At 40.5% G+C, this 21963-nt stretch overlaps 1 protein-coding gene across 3 annotated transcripts in view; it reads left to right on the top strand.

Annotated features, from left to right (window-relative positions):
• SULF1 (sulfatase 1) overlaps positions 1 to 21963 on the top strand; it is a 123980-nt gene that overhangs the window by 70221 nt on the left and 31796 nt on the right. For all 3 annotated transcript variants that reach the window (XM_063392784.1, XM_063392796.1, XM_063392792.1), the window contains exons 9-12: positions 7865 to 8016; positions 10056 to 10225; positions 20087 to 20237; positions 21243 to 21418. In XM_063392784.1, the coding sequence (XP_063248854.1) occupies positions 7865 to 8016; positions 10056 to 10225; positions 20087 to 20237; positions 21243 to 21418 (649 nt within the window). The remainder of the gene's footprint in view (positions 1 to 7864; positions 8017 to 10055; positions 10226 to 20086; positions 20238 to 21242; positions 21419 to 21963) is intronic.

The following is a 21963-nucleotide window of genomic DNA, read 5'->3' as shown; positions in this document are numbered from 1 at the left end:
TCTCGTCTTAGCCCTTCACAGCCAGCGTAACTGTTCAGGAGAGAGAGGGACTCTGCCTTGGCTCAGCAGCTGCTGACAGTCTCACAGCACCCTGCCAAGCACGGGACTAGGCCCTCTCTTCATAGAATCCCACCTGAAAGAACAGGGATCACCAAATTAGGCAATTATTTGCTTGCACTTTTTGGAATTGCCTTTGGGAAGATGTATTTCCCAGTATTTTATTTTTTGCTCAGATGTACCAACTGATTAGAATAACATTGAAGATTCATGCATGCGAGTGTTCTGATGTCATTTGTGGGACAAAAATGGTAACATGCAAAGTTAGGCAGCTCAAATGTTATAAAGCATCCTAAACATCTTCATTTGTAGAACTCCCAGCTCAAGAAGTGACACCAAGATGCCCCTAATCTGGCATTCTTTGACATTAGCCACAGACTTCTGTGCAGTGATGAACAGCAATGGTCACTTGGTTGACAACTGGCTAATGTGTTCAGCAGCACATGTCAGCGTGTCCATTGACATCCATCACTTACGGGCACATTTCTTGGTGTAATGAACAAAGAACTAATGAAGCACTGAGAGGACAGGAAGCTGAAAGCTAAGGAGTGTTTAAACTATGCAGCATTGCCTTCTGACACACAGGGACATGTTAATCTTTCACAGAGAGAGCAAAAGCTATGCCTCCTGAAGGTGTGGGCAGACAGTAAGTTTCCTCTGGAGGGAAAGCCAGTGTGTTTCCTGTTCACAGCCTTGCAGTACGAATCACTGCCAGCACTTGCTATTTTTAATCTGCATCATTTCAGTGACCTAATTTGTATCCTGCCTCATGCACCCTTTCAAAGCAGAGAGGGTGGCACAATATGATACAGGGGTGGTAATGAGTGAACAAAGAATAACTCCTGGTTTTCAGATTATTTCTAAAGTGAAAACAGAGAGAGAACTCTGAGTTTTCAGGTTTTTTCTTAATTGGTATGAAATATTCTGGGAAAGATCAAACACAATCTGTAAATATTTTAAATAATTAAAAATATGTCTCACTTTTCAGAATGATTTGCACTTTCTGTCTATGAAAAAATATATAAATGAAAGTGAAATATGATGAGTGTATGCACAAAGTCCACAGAAATTGAAATGTAGAAGAGGAAAAAGGCCAAAAGGATAACATGCAGAATTTTCTAGTTCTATGGTATCATGTGAAGTGAAACTTTTTTGGTTTCTGTCCAGGACCTCATCAAAAACCACAATATATCTGCCTACTTATGCTTAAAGCAGAATTCTGTGCTATTAAATATCACACAGAAAACCATACACTAAAAGACTTTTAGCAAGTTTATGTATTTAAGTGCTTAATTTAGGAAAATCTGCGTAGAACATTTTCTATGCAACCATTCCATCTCTTGTTCACATGGCCAAATTATAGTCTTTAACTACATAAAAAAGTACCACTTTATAGAGGGTGAAATCCCCTCAGTTTGAAAAGATAGACTCGTTCTAGCAAAAGACACAGTGCTGGCATCCAACTCAGCAGGGATGAGGGGTCTCATATCCCATCTGCCACATTCCACTGCTCACTTGCTGAGAAACTGAGTAAAGTGGGGTTTTATCACATACATGGGGCTGGGCTGGCTGGCTGCTATAGGTTTTCAGATGTCTTATGAAAGGCCAGAATGAGTGAGACCCAGGAGCCCTTTCAGACATTGTTGGGTCCTCCACTCTGACCAAAAGCACTTCTGACTCCCTCCATCCTACCCCACTAGGCAGTGCAGTGCCCACTCCTCAGTTTTCTGGCCCTGAAGACATCACCTTGGCCTCTGCTTTGACCCTTGTCCCTCTGCTTGTCTGTCCTCAAGTCATTCCCTCCCTCCCTCTCTCTCTCCCTCCATCCTCTCTCAGGTCCAGTCAGTTCTTGACAGACATGTCCTGTTCCCTCTGCTTACCATTAACGATCTCCTTTTCCAGCCTGATCAGCAAATCTGCTTCTCCTGTCTGCCTTGTCAATCAGCTTCTTTCTCCTTTCTGCACTCATTGTCCCTTTTCTTGGTTGACATTGCCAGTCCTGGGCCCCCAAGCCCCCACTGTTCTTCCCCCGCCTCAGCTCCTTTGCTGGATTTCCTGCCATTCCCCAGGCTGCTTGTCCTTATCGGGTCACCTCCTGCCCTCTGCATTTCAGTCGACTTTCTCCCACCTGCTGACACCACTCACAGGTGGGCAAGGAATAAATGTCCTGAGGTGTCCAGATCTCCAGCACATGGAAATTGCAGGGTTTGATTTAAAGGATTCTAATAGATGCCTCCTTGACAGAAAGTTAGTCCATCATGCCCTTCACAGAGCTCCTGCTCTCAGTGCAGAGCATGCAAGTGCTATCAAATGAAATCTCACATAATTTTTTTCAGATGTTAAGCGTAATTCCTTTTCCATTACTGCGGTTCTCAAAGATGGCTACTGTTTGGGCTAAAAAGTTTCAAAAAATTCAGCCTGAGGCAGACATCCAGTGTGGAAAATTTAAATCCAAGTATAAGAGAGTTATAAGCAGCTGAAAACAGGGTCTTATAATGAGAAGTGTCAGACAACATCAGTACTGGAAAGTGCTACCAGCTTGGCCCATAATACAGGCTTTGTTAAAGACATCACCCAGGCTAACAATTGCTATATCAAGTTATAGGCTAATGCCTTTTGCAACTGCTGAGTTATAAAATCCTTAATGATCTTTTTGGTTGCAATGGTAAACCTGGCAGCAACTGGGAAAGACCCACAAAGCTGGAGAAAAAGTAGAAAACCTGAGGTTTTCTACTGCGTTTAAATTACAAGACTGGGGACTGTGAAATCTGAATTATATTCTTGGCAATGCCACAGGCTTCCTGCGTGACTTAGGTCTAGCTGAAGGTTAACCTCTTGGTGCCTCAGTTTCCTCACCATATTTTTTGGGACAATGCTTATTTCATTTCCTAGGCGGTGCTGGCACACTGAGCTGGCTTTCTGCACTTCAGTGAAGTGAAACATTAATCCTCTGCAATTTTTCAACAGAAGGGAAAAATCAAACTTCTAGGGCTTGAATCTATGGCTTGCACAATGGGGAGAAAGCAAGGAGGAATTTACTGGAATGATTTCGAAGTTGGGTTCTGTCCACAGAAGCATAGAATCACTGTGTTTGTGTCCTGAAATGTCCTTTAAACAGTGCCTCACAACTCCTGTAAATGGTTTCCTGACTTTGTCAAAGGAAGTGGGCTGTCTACTTAAAGCTCTTGTCTGGGTCACGGTGACTAAACCTTTCTACAGTGTGGCTTTTTAAAGGTTTGCATTTGTTTTGACTTGGAAATGTTCCCATAAGCCTCAACAAATAACAAGGGTGTAGGACTTATATATGTCCTTTGATCCATGGAGGTGCAGAGATGTCTCACTAGTAGATGTAGCCCAGTTCACCTGTGCACTAATCCACCAATGCTGACAGGAGTTAGATGAGTAACTCTGTTGTGTAATACTGTAAACATTAGTCATAATTGCTTGTAAAAACTGCTGGAAAAAGAAGTCCTGGGAATTATGAGAATTTGAATCATGCTCAGCTGGAAGTGTTAGAGATCCCCTGGATCAAATTATATTTTTCTTGCACCCTTTGCAACCCCTTGGATCTCTCAGTCCAGTAGAGAAATCATTAGCTAATTGTAGAAGCAAAAACAAAACCCTGTATTAAGGCATCTGTTCATGTCAGGTACCAGGCATGTATATTCTGCAGCCCCTCCAGAGACACTTAGATGTCTGTAAGACTGTTCACCACACCATGTGTTGTTGTTTGCATAAACATAATTGAACATACTAATACAGAATACAATTATTCTGATATACTAAGCTACACTACATGTGATTAGAAAATAACAATGTGTCCTGGGAACAGTTAGCAAAACTGCCAGAATGAAGATAAAAATTGTCTTATTAAAATGCAAAAGTAAGCATTTATCTTTCCTGTTATCCCTATGGGGGCCATTTCACATAATAATGAAAAGATGTCCCTTGAAATGGCATTACTTTTTAATGAGGCTTTTACCCACTGAGTCATAATCTCCATTTTACTAATTACAAGCAGAATTGGCTTCCTAAACCCAAACTGCTGAGTACAAGTGGCTTCTGAAGCTGTGGCTTCCCAGTTGGTTCTCAGACTTGGGCAATTCAGCAAGTGTTGGGCTACAGCTAAGTTAAAGAGGGGGTTGACTCTAGAAGTCAAGCTTGCAAAGACCCAGCAAAGACATCTGCACATCACAGTGACAGTTTCAGGGCAGTTCTGTGACATATTCCATAGTGCTTCACTTGTTAATAATCCTCTGGTTAAGCAAAAAACAACTAGGTTATTTGGTCCCATGGACACTCCTGTGTTTTCCTTTTACTCTGGCACTTGTCTTCATTCAGAGCCTGAAGAGCCAGACACTAACTGCTGGTGCTGGGCCCCAGTTCTGACTCACTTGCCCTGTTCTATTCTCAGTAATACTCAAAAGACCACATGGTGCAAGGACTGAATGCTTGTATTTAGTAAAAGCCTGGCTTTGCCCTTCGTCTGTCTAATTACTCAGATCCTCTTGAGCTTATGACCAATAAACCATTTTTGGTTAAAGCATTTTGGCAAATATGATCCATTATCACAGCCACTGTTTCTTCTTGTATTCAGGGCTTTGCCATGTGTTTGACATGGGAACTGCTTTACACAGCAACAGCGGCAAATATCTATTTCTGCAAACTGTCAGAGACTCAGGGAGCTGCTTAAACCTTGACAGCACTGAGATTATTTTTATGATAAAACACTAAATCATTACCAACACAAAGGTGAATGGTTCAGGCTGTCAATATGAAGTCTCATAACATGCATTGAAATATGGGGTTGGGGCGAGCAAAAGGTATCTAACAAAACATTATTGAAGTTAGAAAATTAAGTAATCTAAAGCAAGGAAATTCCAAGATTAATTGACCCTCCCCAGCTCCAAGCCATCAATTCTTTCCCAAATTCAGTTTATATATTCTCATCCTCATGCCACAGGTAATTTCATCTGTCCATTTTATGCTGGTGACTTTCTCTCAGGTAGTGAAAACCAAAAGAGAATAAGAAGGAGTGAGAGAAGCTGATGGCTTTTTGGTTCAAAGCCAAAAATTAAATTCTGGGAACACTCTCAAATCCATAAAGGAACACTCGATTGTGTTGTTGTGATGTTAAAGTAAGAAGGTGGAGTAATCATCTGGGTGTTACAATTTTTCTGAGCTAGGTCATTTTGAGACAGATTTTCATAGCCAGCGCTGTTATTTACAAAGGCCCCACATCAAAACCTACAGACTACAGGACTTCTTAGAGAAAATTTTGACAATTATTTTTAAATGAGTGAACCCATTTCTTTTTCCCTGGTCTTTTTCTTGGAAATTACTGAACTGTTTGGCTAAAAGGTTCCACAGAGCAAAATACAGCCTGAGTCAGATAGCATGGAAACTATCACCACTAATGATTAAAGTTTGGCAAGACTGTAAATAGCAGAGTCCAGGTCTCTGAGTGAGTCAGTCTTATAATAGATGGAGCAATCAAACCATCCTGTATGATAAATTTTCATAACTTCCATTTTACAATTTGAAAGCCTCTGATATTTGTGAGAGAAAGGTTGGCAGTAGAGCCCTTTACTGATGAGCACAGCACACAGAGGTTCCCCAGAATCCTACAGCAGCTGCTGGGAGACCTGGGATGGCACTCGGAAGGGCTGACCTCAGATTTCCTCTGTAACCACAGATTGTCCTCTGTTTTGCTTGGCTCAGCAATGCTTCCTTTCTCTCAGTTACATCACTCTCCCATACTTTTCTTCACTGCTGTCTCTCTCTGACTTGTCTTCCCCTTCTCCTCTTTTCTTGGTTACCCTTCTCACAGTATTTCAGTCTTTACCCATATACTTTCCCATGATATCTGTCTGAGAGTTTAAACCAGTTTGGCTGCCTTAGATGAGAGGTATGGTTTCCATTCCAGAAGACAGTGACGGGCATGTATTCCCTGCCCTCTTCACCTCACAGTTCTTGATTTCTGGTAGGCCTCCGGACAAAAAAGGAGACAAGTTAGATTGCTTTCTTGGTGGCTGTGGGAAGAAGAGCTGGAAGCCTGGTTTATTGTTTCTAGGACTTGTTTATATGTCCCATTCCATGTGGTATAGGAAAGTAACATTATATATGACTGTAATCTCTGGTTACATTTGGCGTTTGGCAGTTCCCTGATTGAATTGCATCATATTTATGTTGCCTCAGACAAGTCTTAATTATGAACATTTTGATTTTTCCACCAGTTTCCCAAGTTCACTATGCCCACATCAAACAGATCTGAATTATTTGAGCCCTTCCACAAATGTGCTTTTTTTGGTTAGATTGAATGTGTCTAGGTTGGATGTGAGGTTTTCCAATGTGACTTCATTTCCTAGTAGGAAACAAGTACAGGGATTCAAGGTGTGTCCCACTGCCCAGCTGAGGGACAGCATCTCTGGGCAGCAGCTCTTTGCAGACAGGCCTGACTGCTGGTTGGGGCTGGCAGCAAGGACAGGGCTGGGTGCTGTGAGGAGGGCAGGGAGGGGGACAGCTATCACCCAGAAGAGCTCTGTCCCTGGAAAGGGAGACGACTCTGTCATTCCCTCCTCCTCTGTGGTATCTGATTTTGTGGGCACCGGGAGTATCTGTGTGCACACTGCTGGGGACACAGGCAGCAGCACTGCTGGCACAAGTGACCCTCCAGGGGCTTGTAAATCTCAAGAAAATTAAAAGGGGGAACAGTGAAGATACTGAGACACCATAGTAGCTTTCTGGGACTGAACTGGAGATAATAAATCCCAAAAAAACCCACATTGCAGACCTGATCAGGTGTTTTGTCACTGCAGTTCCCAGGCAGTGGAAAAGCAGGATGGACTCATCCAAGCTGATTGCTCTATCCAGGTCACAGATCATACACAAGCAGCTAGAGATCTCCCATACCTCTCTCTCCCTAGAAGCAGTGTGGCTGCATTTGCCAGTGTCCCATGCCAGCATTGGTGCTCTGTTCCAAGGGCAGCTGGCTGGCTTTTGATGTCTGTGAATCTTTGCCATAGGCAATCCACAACTCCCAGATAGCTGAGACCTTGTGAGACTGCTTTTCTTCCCACTTCCTTCCAGAAAAATTGGCAGGAGCTCCTATAAACCTACGGCAAAGGCTGAAATTTTCAGTCTGAGTGGGTTCTGACTTGTAACCTTGAGCTAATGGAAAAACATACATGGAGTTTGGCAGGCCAGGTAGAGGATTGAGATTGACCTCCAAGCCTTTGCCTCCTCGAAAGTTTTGCCTTAGAGATGATGTGGCAGCAAAGTAGGGTGGGGATTCCTTCTTGCTCTTCCCAAACATCTCCCAATGGGATGGGAATCTGTGCTTCCCAGACCTTTTATCAAACCAGCAAATGCAGCCAGGATAGCAAGCCTGAACTTTCAGAAGTCAGAAGCCAAGCTCTAAAACATCACAGGACTTGCTTAAAACCAGAAGGTGTTTCTCAAATGTTTCCTCTGGGCACTGAGTTTTTATTTCATATTCAAGTGGAAACCAGGAGGAACTTATTCTTTCTAAAAAAAACCCTGAAAATATTTCACATGAACACTAGATTCCAAAAGATTAAGAATAAAATACAGAGTCAAAAAGGCTTTCAACTCTCATAAAACTCTGGAAATAACTTACTTTAATTTCAAAACCCTCTAAGCTATAAAAGGAAGATTTTTGGTAAAACAACTCTGACTCATTCTAACACATTTTCTTTTCATTCATACGTTCTTTTGACTCAGACTAAAAGACTTGGATTGCAAAGCCTCATGTGTGCGTGTGTTCTTTTTTTTTTTTACTTCACAGCTTTTTTTGGGAAATACCTCAATGAATACAATGGCAGCTACATCCCTCCTGGGTGGAGAGAGTGGGTTGGATTAGTGAAGAACTCTCGCTTCTATAATTACACCATTTCTCGCAATGGTAACAAAGAGAAGCACGGATTTGATTATGCAAAGGTATTTTCCAGACACATAAATGCCACATGATTAATCCATATAAAAATAGCTTTCAGATAATTAATTAACCAGATAATTAATTAATTCATTAACCAACTACAACCACGGAATTGAATGTCCTTTTCTCTCCAGGGCATTGCAGATCAATTGCCACCTGAGAATATTAATCACTCAACAGAAGAATATTCCCAAGGCTCTTCAATGGAGCCTGGTCATTCCTCCCTCCTCCCCTCTTTCCCTTTCCCTGAGAGAATGTGATATTTTGGTGGCAGAAGCAAACAGCAAATAAAAGCCTTTCCTGAAAAGAATTGTGCCCCTTGCACTACTGAACTGAAGTTTGCTGAGTGTTGTCAGTTATCACCCATAGAAGAGCCTTGGTTAATGTTGTTTTCCATTATAGAGTGCACACCAAAGAAAGGCTGTGTGCCTGTGGTGTCAGACACAGGATATGAGTATGAGAGTTGATAAGGGCAAGAACAGGGCCATTGGAAAAATTCAGAGCTTGTTTGTGCTCTGGACAAAGTGTAGAAAGTATGCCAAGGTGACCTGCCCACTGCCATGAAGTTTCTTGGAAAGGCTTAGGAGGACAGATCTCAGACAGTCCAGCCTCCAGAAAGCAATCTGGAATTTCCTCAAATTGTAGCTCAAGGAAGATGATACAGATGTTGCAGCTGTGGTTTCTGACCCATGTAATGAGTTTTTATTGGAAGCTAGTGATGCCTGTTTCTGATTTTCCCATCCATAGAAATTACATTATACTGATTACATATTTATACAGAGTAAAAAAAAAAAGAAAATATAAAACACTGGTTAGTTATACATTCTTTACACACCCTGTGTATGTAGCTAGAATAAACAGGGAAACAGGAGGGGAGTAGATGCTTTGGGAGAGCAGTCATACAGGCATTTCTCTCAAACAGGCCACAAGCCCAGAAATTATCACAGCCCTGGTGCCTCACACTCAATATCCATTTTGGAAACTCAAGGATCACTCGCTGTCTCATCCCTTGGCTTGCAGGGTTTGCAGGAGCCAGGGCTACTGTGCGTGCTCCAAGTGTGCAGCAGGAGAGGGGAAGGGGCAGGGGACAGGGAGCGGGTGAGCCAGGGGGTCACAGCTGGCTGGCTTGTCCCAGCACTGACATGCGACACAGACCCTGTCCCTCAGGCTCTGCTTGTGCAGCTGTTCGGGGCCTCGAATCCACAACATAAGATTAGTCATGCCTGGAAGTGCTTGAAATTACAAACATTGTCTCAGCACTTTCTCAATGAAGCTCAAGCTAGACCTCCAGGCCAACAGTGAATACTCCAAGGTGGCAGGTGGTTTAATTTAAGTTTTCATCTTTTTTTCCTAGTTCCATTTCCTCCCTTTTCCTTGCAGGCTTCCATTTGCCACCTTAGCTGTGGGTTAAGCCAGTTTATTAGCAAGTCACAACCTTAATCTCAGCAGCTGCACTGCTTAAAGTTGCACAATTAAATGAACAGAGCCCACAGGAATTCAACTGCTCCCTGCATTCTCATTTGCAATTTCTTTGATTAAGGTTTTTTGCAATCTGTTGCCTGTTGTAGATGTCTTCCACTTTGTACATATGCAAAAATGTAGTCTGAACAAAGAGTGTGCAACAAAGGTTTATGTAAACATAAAACCAGACTAAGATTCAATGTTATTTGGGAGCCATTACCTTGTGAAGTGTTTAATCAATGAAATTTAGGAAACACATCTTTGTCAATACAGTCTGCAATTTAAAATGTTACTTAGCATTATATTACCAAATCTGATAATCAAATATACTTAATACTTTCTGTTGTATCTGATTTGCAAAACACTGTCTCATTTTGCGTGGCATTGCCTGCTTAAGAAAGTAATTACTGATCAGTGTCTCCTATGCTCCTTCGAATCATACATCTCTTTGATGGTATGATTTTACTTCCTGATCTGAGCCTTAATGAGGACTTGAAAAATAACATAATAACATGATAGTATGTGATCTAATTAACCATGCACTTTGTAACTTTTGCTTTGTGTCAATCGTATGTTCCAGGACTACTTCACAGACCTAATCACTAATGAGAGCATTAATTACTTCAGAATGTCTAAGAGGATATATCCCCATAGGCCCATAATGATGGTCATCAGCCACGCTGCTCCCCACGGCCCCGAGGACTCCGCGCCGCAGTTCTCAGAGCTCTACCCCAACGCCTCGCAGCACATGTAAGTCACAGCCACACGCTGCCAGACCCGCTCCTTGTGCCTGCCTCTGCCAGGGATTTGCTCATGGAGACATCCAGGAGCAGGGAACTCAATTATCAGACACTCCTGTAAGCAGAGAATGTTTGCTTGTTTCTTTTGCTGTGCTTGTTGCTTTGGTGGGGGAGAGTGACAGCTCTGACCATTATTAAAGCAGAGAGAAGCTCTTTTCCTCCTGGGAAGTCGTGGAGATTAAAAGGTCAGTATTTGGCTTTGTAAGGGCAGCTTCTTACAATACCCTGAAAATATGTAGACACAGGTCAGGATCTGTTGGAAAGATATTACTTCCTTCGTTTTCCTCTAAGATATGCACTTCCTGGGCTCTAACTAACTGAATGTATTGAGAGAAAAAACACCCTTTTGAAGCTTTTGAGCACACCAGATTTGTTTATAGACTAGATACTGGCAGAGTCCCAAAATAGCCTATCAGACTGCACTTCTCAAAAACATGCTTAATCTTTTCTGGTGATGAAACTATAACAAAAGACCCCAACTCTTAATTTTGTTTCTAGAAGAAAAAGCAACTTCAGGTAAAAAATCTGTGGATAGTCCACTTCTGTGGATTACTCACCTTGAATATTCTGGGTCCTTATCATTATAGGGAGAAGCTTTGGAATATTTCCATTACACTTGTGACTCCCATGGATTTATAGACCAGTCTTTACATTTGTTCTGAAAAAATGTCTTTGCACACCTTTAAAAAACAACAGAACAACAACAACAAAATCACAAAAAAATCTTAATCATGTATTTCATCTGGATTTTACATTTATTTGCCCTCTCAAAATGAGGATAAATCAATTTCATTAGACAATGGGAAAGGTTCTTGGTCTAAATATTGTATTTTGGACACTCTGCAATAGTTCACATACCACAATGGCTTTTCAATTTACATCAAATACTTTAAAATTTCTATGAGTAGCAGATACTGTGTAAACTGCATGCATAAACTGATCACTAGCTGGGGACAAAAAGAGATTTGCTGTTCATGGCATATGGTTACATTTTTGTTGTTTTGCATCTTTTTATCCTCTTACTGGCTGCTACTTTCTAGATATGCCAGTTTCCCTGACCTTATAATCTTATATTCTCTGTGATCCCACATTCCCGAGACCAGATTTTGCAAGTAATACAAACCAGTCAGCAACGTTTTGTAGTTATTCAGATATTTGGGGTAGTTTCTACCTGAATAGGGCACGAATGAAGTTGAGATTTTAGTTGGTAAAAAAGGTAGATATGAATACATGAAACCTATTATATTGGGTTGCATGAAAGAATGTTCTCATGATGCCATAGGAAGGCTGACCAGAAACAGAGACTGGACAGACCTAGAGAATAAAGTAGATACTTATTAGAAGGCCTTTAAGGGTACACCTTGGGCAGTACAAGAGCCTGACCAGGGCTACACCCAAGGTTGACTAAAAATGGTCACAAAAACGGATGAGTCCTTACACTTTTATAAGTTTTGGTCCATTTACATATTGGGGTTTAATTGTCCAATTACAGCTTCAGATTATGAAATCGCATCCTTCTTGTTTCTCTCTTCAGTCCACTGTTGTTCATGCTTTTGGGCCTGAAAACTTGTAACCATTGTCCTTGGTCTCTAGCAAGAAAAGGATTTGTTTTGTCTACCTGCTCTGTGAAGAGAGCTTATTAACACTAATAGGAGGCTCAGAACTTCACCCCTAGGCAGCACAGAATCTGAAAAACATGAAAACTAAAACTTAGGGCATCATTTCCCCCCTTTAGAGGCTTGACAAGGCCTTTTCCTGGTCGAGTCTCTATCCTAAATATCCACTAATAATAGATATTCAATAACAGGTAAATATCTAACAATAGTAAACAACTAACAATAATAAATGCCTAAAAACAGATAAATATCTAATAACAAATTATTAATTATGTGCTCCAGGAGAAAGTAGCAGGGAATGATGGTGGAACAAGGGGGAAAGTAAAACCACAACATTTTCCCCTGTTTTTCTAGCTCCTGAAAATCACCACTTTAGGTGAAGCATCCAGGTCAGTGTGCCCCATTCTCTTTGCAGTGGTTTGATCTTTTTGAACTCTGGTGGCAGCCCCACCATCCTGTGGCAGCAAGTTCTACAGTGCTACTCCGTGCACTGGGGACAAAGGGCTACTTTTTATTTCCTTCTGAACCTGGAGCTTGGTTGTGCCACCTGTGTCCCCTACTTCCCATTCTGTGAAGAATAATGAATAGTCACTATATCAAATTGAATGGATTTCTCCCATGTCTCCTTTCAATTGCCGCTTTTCATTGCAAGAGAGTTATATCTATTTGTTCTCACCCCATTCAGCAGATTGCCTCCCATTTAGTGGCACAGGCTGCCTGGCCTCAGGCAAGCCATCCTGCCTGCTGGGGGACTATCCATCATTCAGGAGGGCAGGATCCAAACGGCATCTGCTTAGCTGTGGGGACGGTGTCTGGAAGAAAAGCACTGAATCACTGTATCTCACCTACCTCTCCCCAGGCCAAAGCAGCTCATTTTAGGCTCCTTGCTCCCTGTCTTCTGACGAGTGCTTGTAGGAACTTGCTTTGGTTTATCATGCTCTTGACACTTTCTACTGCTTGGTGTTTTCAGCCTGCTTGTTTTCTAGCTTGTGCTGGTAGAACAAAAGGCTTCAGTTAGACCCCAAATTTTTGACTGCCTCTCCACCTTATATACAGGTTACATGTTACCTGCAAAGATTAAGCAAAACCCTAGCTAAAATTAATTTATATTTGTGTGGACTCCTGTGGTCTAAATACCTTGCTCTGCTAGGCTACTTGTGAGAGCACTCAGCTGTGCTTCTTCTTTTCTTCTGGTGTTGATTTCTTGGCAAGCTTCTTGCAAGGAGTTTTTTTCTCCAATGACCTTAGGAGATCCTTGCTGGCTTGTTTTGTGTTTCTTATTGCACTGACTGACTGCACGTGTTAAAGTTCAGCCTGCAGACTGAGAAATGAGACAAATTGAAGATAAACTGCTAATTTGGGTTTGGGTGGCTAAAGAGTCCAACTGATTTCCCTATCAAAAAAAAAAGAAATGTGCTCTAAAAGATATGAGAAGTTCAGTTCTCACAGAAATATTCAGTGTTCCCTATGAAAACAGAACAAGAACAATAAAATCCCTCCTGCCAAGGTTCGTGTAATTTGAACATTTAACCCTTAGGTTTTCTTCCTTGGTGGTCAAGCACCATTTGAATCTCTCTCGTTCTGACCTTGGGTGACAGCCATCTGACCTTAGATTTTGTTTTTAAAAATGTAGTTGCTGTATCATGTTACTGTAACGCCTACCTCCAACAAAGAAGGGAAACCAGGTCAAAAGCTGCTTGCTGGCTTAACAAACTGAGATAGAAGGTTATACCTACAAACCAAGGATTAAGATAGCCTGTCAACCACATGTGAGAAGTTTTGCTTAAAAGAACAGTAGCTGAAGCAGACCCTTAAATTAGATGATGTCTCTTTGCTGGTAAATTGCCTGCTAAAGATTGAAATGCTGCCTCTATAAATTAAAAAAACCCAAAACATCAGAAAAACAACCCAAAAGTTTGTTTAGAAGAAGTTTTCCACTGGCACATACAAAGAAGAGAGTGGCTATGGCAGGAAATACTCCAGGGAGAGCTCTGCCCTCAAGTGTGGGCGTCTTTTGGTCTCATTTCCTCACTTATCAACATGGCAAAAATAAAATCAAATGAATGCAGCAGCAAAGTCCTTAAGATTTATGAAAAATACATCAAAGACAAAAAGAAATTGAAGAATTACCTACCATTACTATGTTACAGCCCTGCCCTCCTCAGCACAAACAGGCTCTCAAGTGGCAAGGGAAGTCTTACAAAGGCAAGAACAGTAATGATGTGTACACTGTTATTAAGTGATTCCTGTTAATTCTTATTAACACCAGTTTAAAATTAAACACAAACTGTATCATACTGGAAGCAGCAGACTCCTTATTGTTTTAAGCATCCGTTCTCCCCTCCCACTTCTTCTCTCCATAAAGTATGTCCTATTTCTGACATCTAAAAATATTTCTGAAGGTTTATCCTGGCTGCTATCACCATAATGAGTGATATATTTTCTGAAAATAAATCATACTAATGCATGTACTCTAACTATCCCCAGACATTATTTCTGTGAAAGCAAATGGGACTAGAGAAGATATACTAGATGAAAGCAATGCATAGATTTTTGCTGTGGTAATGAACATCATCTGTTAGGGAGCAGGGCTGTTAGACCTTTGGAAACATTGTTGTTAAATATGAAGTTATGTTACAGGACAATCTTGTTTCATCAGACAGCTGAGCAGGAAAGCTCTGACTCAAAGGATGCTCTGATGAAAGCCTGAATTATCTGTTATGCTCAGGGCCTCTGGCACTTTAACTTCCCTTTACCTTCCAGTGTAAACCAGTCTTAGGGGAACTGTGAATGAGACCTAAGCTGTTTATAAGCTGTGAAGTAAACAAACATTAGAAGCAAAAATCTGCAGGACGCAGGTTTACTGAAAAATGTAAGAAATGGAAATTTGAAACACTGCTGGCTGTGCTGAGTTAAAATACTTGGGCTGGCAGGAGGACTCACGGCCAGATTTTATGACGACCTGGAAGCAATCCTATTGCCAAAATAGAAACATTAGGAAGAGCAGAGAGGAATGGAATCTGATCTGTCTTGGAATAGATCAGAAGTCTTCACAAGCTAAGAAAAGGCAGGTGATATGAAAGGCAGAAGTTTATATTTCTGTTTAAAGATCGTATGAAAGGTGTGTAGGTAGCAGAGTGTCTGCAGTAGCGAAGCATCAAAAGAAATGTTGTAGCTCTGGATCCCCAGAGCAGTCTTCAGTGTGAGTTTGGGGTGTGAGGTGGCTGCACCTGGAGTCACTGAGGCCGAGTCTCAAACATTGTCTGTCAGTGACAATGGTGCTTTTTGTAATGTGGACATGGGGCCGTCAGAGTGGGATCGTGCATCTGCATCAGTAATAAATCTTGACATGTCAGTGTGTAGTGTCACTGCTGGCCTGAGGCCTGCTTGGACTCCTCACTTACAGGTAAATGATCAAAATCATCACACGTGTCACCGTGACTGTGATTTTAAACAAGACAAGAAGAAATGGTGTGAAATAGAAGTGTAAGTAATATTCTAGTTGCATAATTAACTTCCGCAGGAGCAACAAAATAGTTTAGTAAATTAAAAAGGTGTTGTATTTAACAGGCAACAAGTGTTTCACTTCTTTATCCTAAAATACAGTAGTTGTGTTACACTTTGGGGGTGAAACTTTCCTACCCCACATACCCAGATCTATAAATATCACTGAGTTTAAAAGAATTCCCTTTTAAAAGGCAGCAAAAGCAGACCCAGAGTGGTGAAATTCAACTTCACAATAATACTGACTATGGTTGTGGGGTTTTTTTTACTTTTAATTTTGCCCAGAATCTAGGCTTCCTGCTTTCCAAGAACAGTGTCTAAACCTGGAAGTCTACTTTCCCTGGAAACAAAGAATTTGCTTCCTTTGTTTATTTTCACTTGAAGAAACATGACCACTTATGCTGTGTTTGCTAATCATATTTCAAAGAATAATAGAGGTGCTAATTCTGTACAGGAACTATTCATTTTTCTCAATCAGTTTTACCGGAGGTATTATTTTAAAATGTTGTTGACTTTTATTTTTATGAAATGAAAATGTTATTGGGGCATCTAAGTACTGTATTATTTTCACTAACTGGAGGATTCCCAATCCAAACAGAACATTAGTCAAACACTTTTGGGATAAACCCCCCTGAGAACTTTATGGAATTATTCAAACCCAACATTTTTAGGCAGTGTTTTTGTGAACATACTTTCTTTTGTTGAGTAGAAACAGGAGGTAATTAGGAGATTGTAAATAGGGGCAAACACAGATTTTTACTATGAGCAACTGAACAAATGTTTGGAAACATACTTGTTTCTCTCCGCTTTATCCCATCTGTTAGAGACATGTATATATTTAGATTAAATTCTTAGCAAGTAAATGTTAATTTCAAGTAGTACTAAATTCTTGAAGGTCTTAAAACATGCTGTACTCTCCCAATCCTTTCTCAACTGTAAAATATCATTTTGTAGTGATGACTTGCAAAAGGGTTGTATTCCATTTGTTTCATTGAATATGACAATTCAGTTCAGTTACTGGTAGAAGCTAGTGAAATTCGTTTCTGAATAATTTGTTTGGGGACCCCATTTTAATAGATCCTCAAGTACAAGCATCCATTTTTTTGGGTTGTTGGGTATTTTTATTGTTTCTTGCCTAACTGAAAGTTATTGTGGTACCTTAAAGCCAAATAAGATGCATTCTTAATTTTGAAGATCAAATTTAAATATATGAATATCGTAAATATGTTGTCAGAAAGAGTTACTGAGGCCTTTTGATTACAGTGGTGACTGCTAATACTACTCCTTTTCTCTCAACATAAGTATCTACTTGAACTGATGTTTACAGACAAATAAATTATAGATTTTGTGGAGAATCTTTCTTTAACAACGCACTGCTGCTTACAAATATTCATTCCTTCCACAGTCTATAGATCACTTGATTATCACTGTAAGTTTCTCTGTAAAATTATTCATGTAGGTGACTGATTACAAAATCTCAGAGGGTAATGTCCTCATTATGAGTATGCCTTTATAGGGCAGTGCCTATGCTCAGCATTTGTTATTGTTAAGTATTTGGAATTTTGTTTTTTGTTAGTTTAACTGAGGGTTAAAATTCAAACTTTTATGAATCTAGTGCCTTCCAGTGCCAGAACAAATCTGTTAGGGAGCGCCAAGGGGTCTCTGTGTGTTAAGTTCTTCATGGTATGTGTTGGACTAATAGAAGTGAGCAACAGAGCAATCTAGATTTGCCCAAGTTAGTATGTTCTGCAAGAATGACAAGTATTACAGTAGCAACTTGCCAGACTTAGGGGCCATGGACAACCTGAAAATAATGAGCTACCTGGCACTCTCTGCTGACCATGGATCAATTAAGGCACTCAACACAGGATGGACTCCATGACTGAGAGGAGGCCATGGAAGACACGGCACACATCTTCAACTTCAGACTTCCAGTGCAAAGAGGAATCAAGGAGATCTACGTGTCACTGTTACTTTACAGCAGTACTTGTCAATACACAGCAAAGTTGTTCCCAAAAATGGAGGAATAGAAGCGGTGACAGACCATGCCATCATGACTTTCAAGGACTTATAACAGCTGAACATTTAACTGATATCTCCATGTGTTTCAAGAAAAAATGTTGTGATAAAAAATTACCACTGACCAGGACGAGGTCTGTCTACATGGAAAAGCTTCCAGAAGTCAGCAATACACTCCCTAAGATTTACGTCTGCAGTGGTTGGTTGGATGGTTGGTTGGTTCATTGGTTGATTGGTTAAATTTATACCAAAAAAACTCCAAGGTAGATGGATCTGAGGGCAGTGTCAGATCTTGTGCCTGGCAACCAGTGCCATTCTGGTGGATTTCTGAAAGGCCTAACAAACAGAGGTACACAGAGAACACACACAAGCTGCAGGGTTTTGGAGTTCCTTTCTGTCTCTTCCTTAGTACTCTTTCTCTGACATTAGGGACCCCTGTTTCACATTTATCCATCAGCCAGTGACACTAGATATTTCACAGAAGGTTCCTGTTCCTTGAATTGTCTGGGAGGAAAATTTTACTCCCTCTCCCCTGCTGCATTTCTCACCCAGAAAATTCAAAATGCATTTGGAAAGTGTCTGTGAAAGGTTTTAACTGCCCCGCCAAACCCTTGAGTGCTGCTTTTAGAAACTATCCATTATGTGGAGGAGGCTGCTCACAATAGCCTGGGAACATAAGACCTGAGCCTGCCTCAGCAGCTGGCTCTCCTTGCTGGCACAGCAGCGGGCTGTCACCGCGCTGCCGGCTGAGCGCAGGTCACAGCTCCTCATCCCTCTGTGCCTGCGGCACTCAGGACCCCACGGAAAAAGAAAACAGGCTTTCACTAGGAAATGCTGATTAATCAAAAATGAGCTCTTTCATGGGAAAACATCTCGTCTGACAAACTTCCAAGGAAACAGAGAAAAATTTGCACTGAAAGTATCCTTCTTTTCTGTCTGATAGCTGATAAGTGGTAGGTGACAAAATTCCTAAGACTTGCTTCTTCAAGGATCTCCCTCTGCTGGGACTGCTGGCAACCCAGCAACACACAGGGCTGTGCTCCTGGGATAAATCTTACTGGTATTATGGCAGTACTCATTTTAAAAATCAGACTTCAGCCATGGGAAATTACAGAAAGTTTGACTTTTCAACATGAAATGAAAGATTTTTCAACAGAAAAGGAATTCTAGGTTATGTTTGTCTTGGCTCAGTAGGGAGCTAACCTTTTCATACTTCGTAATCTCTATCAAAGTCCTGTGATACTGTTGCTTCACTTCTCTTTTCCCTTGAGACTAATGATTAAGTAGGTTAGTCAAAACTTGCTGTGTGTATTAAAGGCATACCTCTCAAATTTTATCTAACTTCTCAAATAATGCTTTCCAGTTAAAATATGGACTCCACTAATTTATTGAAGTTGACTATCAGTTTACTACATTACCCTTTCAGCTGATTTTTGTCCTCAGAATATGTAGCTAAAGGTTATACACATGATATCAGATATAAAAATCAACTGCTTCCACCATTTTGGGATCACATACAACCATGTCAAGAAAAATGAAACCTTAGTGAAGGACTGGTTAAAGGTATGATTCTAAGCTACACAGTATTTTGATATTGTTCATTTTAAGAAAAGACAACTGCACATACACATTTTGGTGGAAAAAATGTACCTTTTGTCAACAAAAATGTTATAATTTTCAGTACCTAAACACCAAATTAATATTGAACTGTGTTTTTATTGTAAACTGAAAAGAGAATAAAAATAATGAAATTAGTCTAATCACCCAACAGTTTTTTCACTTTCTCTTTATGTCTAATTTTCAAATGTATTGCTGCTACTCATGTGCTGCAGTGTACTAGAAACGGGAAAAATGAAACCCAAAGAATGAAAAATAGTGAAACAATGAAAATGACAAAGCCTAGGTTCCTTCTTTCTAGAGAGGGAAACTGCTCATATGTAAGTGAAACCATTATGGGACATAGATTTTGCTTAGTTTCTTTTCACCCTGTGGTTGTCATGTATGCTAGGCATAAAAACAAGACTGATGGACAGCTTTTGTAGCATGCTTCCCTGTAGAGAAAATTTACTTGACACATTTTTTGCCACACATTTTCTCACAAGGTGTTATCTCTGGGAAAATATTCTTGTTTCTCATAGGACATCTTTCAAAAATACACTGGCTGTGGATAGAACACCGCTCTTAAATATTTCTTCTGATGTTTGTGCCAACTCCTAAAGCATCATTCTTTGCTTTAGGTAGGACTCTGTGCAATACTTCTTCTTAGTACTAGTGTCAATTATGCCTTAATATTAAGTAAGCAGTCATTTTTGATCTCTGACTTCCTTAATTTTTCTTATCTATATGGGATGCATCATTCAGATAAACCTTTTTAATGATTACAGGTTTGTTTGAGAAATGGATTTTGGCAAATCCCAAATATTAACATGGAACTTGTAGTGGTCTTTGAGTCTGAAAGAAAGCTTGGAAAGCAAGAGGTTAAAATATTTTGAGGAGGTGATACGTGACCCAGTGAATCTTGGAAGGCACTGATGTGATGCTTGGTGATATCTGTCAGATACCACATGGAATTTGTGATTTAACTGTTGGCCGTTTCTGTGTTGGAGGAGTTCCCATCTCCCTCTGATGTCTGTCATGCTGTACAGCTTTTCAGATACGTTCTTTTCCTCCAGCACCCCCAGCTATAACTACGCACCAAATATGGATAAGCACTGGATTATGCAGTACACGGGGCCCATGCTGCCAATCCACATGGAGTTCACCAACGTCTTGCAGCGCAAAAGACTCCAGACCCTGATGTCAGTTGACGACTCTATGGAAAGAGTGAGTGCAAGAAACTGCTGTGAATACAATCTTATTAGTTGGTAAAAAAATTAAATGAATTAATTCTTTCTTTACCTTCACTGACCACATTCTGGGGAAAGCTATTGTACTGTGAGGAGTTATTCCACTTTTTCCCAGTGGAATTGAAATCTGGTTCTCTGCAACATGAGGCCAAGCTCCTGGCTTTCTTCTTTCAATTGCTGGGCCAAAAAAACAGTGGGCTTTTTAAAGGGAAAAGTCACTGGGCCTAGCATAAGGCCTGGTACTAACAGAAGATGCATCACCTGTGTGTACACATGGATGGACACAGGTGCACACATGACAACTTCTATTCATTTCACACACTCCCCTCACAGTTTGTCCTTCAGTTGAAATCTGGGACCTGGCAAATCACAGCAACTCAGGTGTCAGTCTACAAGTGTTTGCAGAAGTTAGGCAATGCAGTGTACTGCTAATTATAGGTAACATGATACATGAACTATTAGGTTTACTTTGTATGACTTTTTGTTCCAAAATCAGGCACCAAGACCAAATATCTTCCCCTAGAGAGATTTCTTTAAACTTTAATAAAAATTTACAGCTTTTTCCCAAGCTCACAACTGTAAGGAATGAGAAAGTTGTAGACTAGCACAGTAAATCAAATCTGATTACCTTTTCCCCTAAGTTGTAGCAGACTTTTTTTCACAAGCTGTGTTTGAGCACACAATGAATTTTGGACACACTAAGGCAACTACCCCATTACTACCATATTTTTTCTATTGTAATTTTCTAGGGCAGTTTAATTTTCCTCTCTGTCAAGTGTGAAATTGAACTGGTAGGTTGATTTTTTTCACAGCACGGTAAAGGCAAGATGTACAAATGCCAGTCCCCAGAATCTGTGTCAATGTTATTGATGCCATGTTTGGTCCTGTGTATTTAATAGTTATAAATGATGGTTATACATGATTCTGCACAAAACTTGTTTTGCTACACTTAACTCTGAGTTCTTTCTGTGCTGGGTTGCAGTTACACCAAATGCTTGCAGAGATGGGAGAACTGGAGAATACCTACATTATTTACACTGCTGACCATGGATACCATATTGGGCAGTTTGGACTGGTCAAGGGGAAGTCAATGCCATATGACTTTGATATTCGAGTTCCTTTCTTTATTCGTGGTCCAAGTGTGGAGCCAGGATCAGTGTACGTTCCCTTATGTCCCTAGCACAGCTGTTGAGCCTAATGTAAAATGTTTCTGAGAGCATGTAATTATCACTCTGTCTAGTTTCATTTCGTAAAGGATGCCCTATTATTGCAGAGCAATGAGTCTCATAAAGAGGCAGTTTTTTTACTTCGCATATTATGAATAAGTTATAATGCAGATGAGAAAACTGTAATGCATAGTGCTGTAGGGTTAGACTTGGGTTTTGCTTTTAACAACGATGTGCTCATCTTTTCTGCTCACTCTGTCATCTAGCATCATGCCCTCATTATCAGTGAGATAAGAGCAGTGTTGCTGCTGCACCTCCTTGTTTTATTGTGCTTAACTTTTTCTTTGTGATGTCAGTCTGCAGTAGTGGCCTATCATTCTGAGTTGTAGACTTCAAAGGGGGTTTTCTAAACTTAGCACTTCTGTAGAGCTTTACATCTTCAAAGTCCTGATAAGCATTAATTATCATTCTATTTCCAAGAGAATGTGAAGACTTACACATTGAACACATGGCAACTATGACCTTTCCTGTTGATTT

The sequence above is a fragment of the Prinia subflava genome, chromosome 1 (genome assembly GCF_021018805.1).
Source record: "Prinia subflava isolate CZ2003 ecotype Zambia chromosome 1, Cam_Psub_1.2, whole genome shotgun sequence".
Lineage (NCBI taxonomy): Eukaryota > Metazoa > Chordata > Aves > Passeriformes > Cisticolidae > Prinia > Prinia subflava.
Note: the sequence above shows the minus strand (reverse complement) of the source record. Positions and strands in the feature narration are given on the sequence as shown.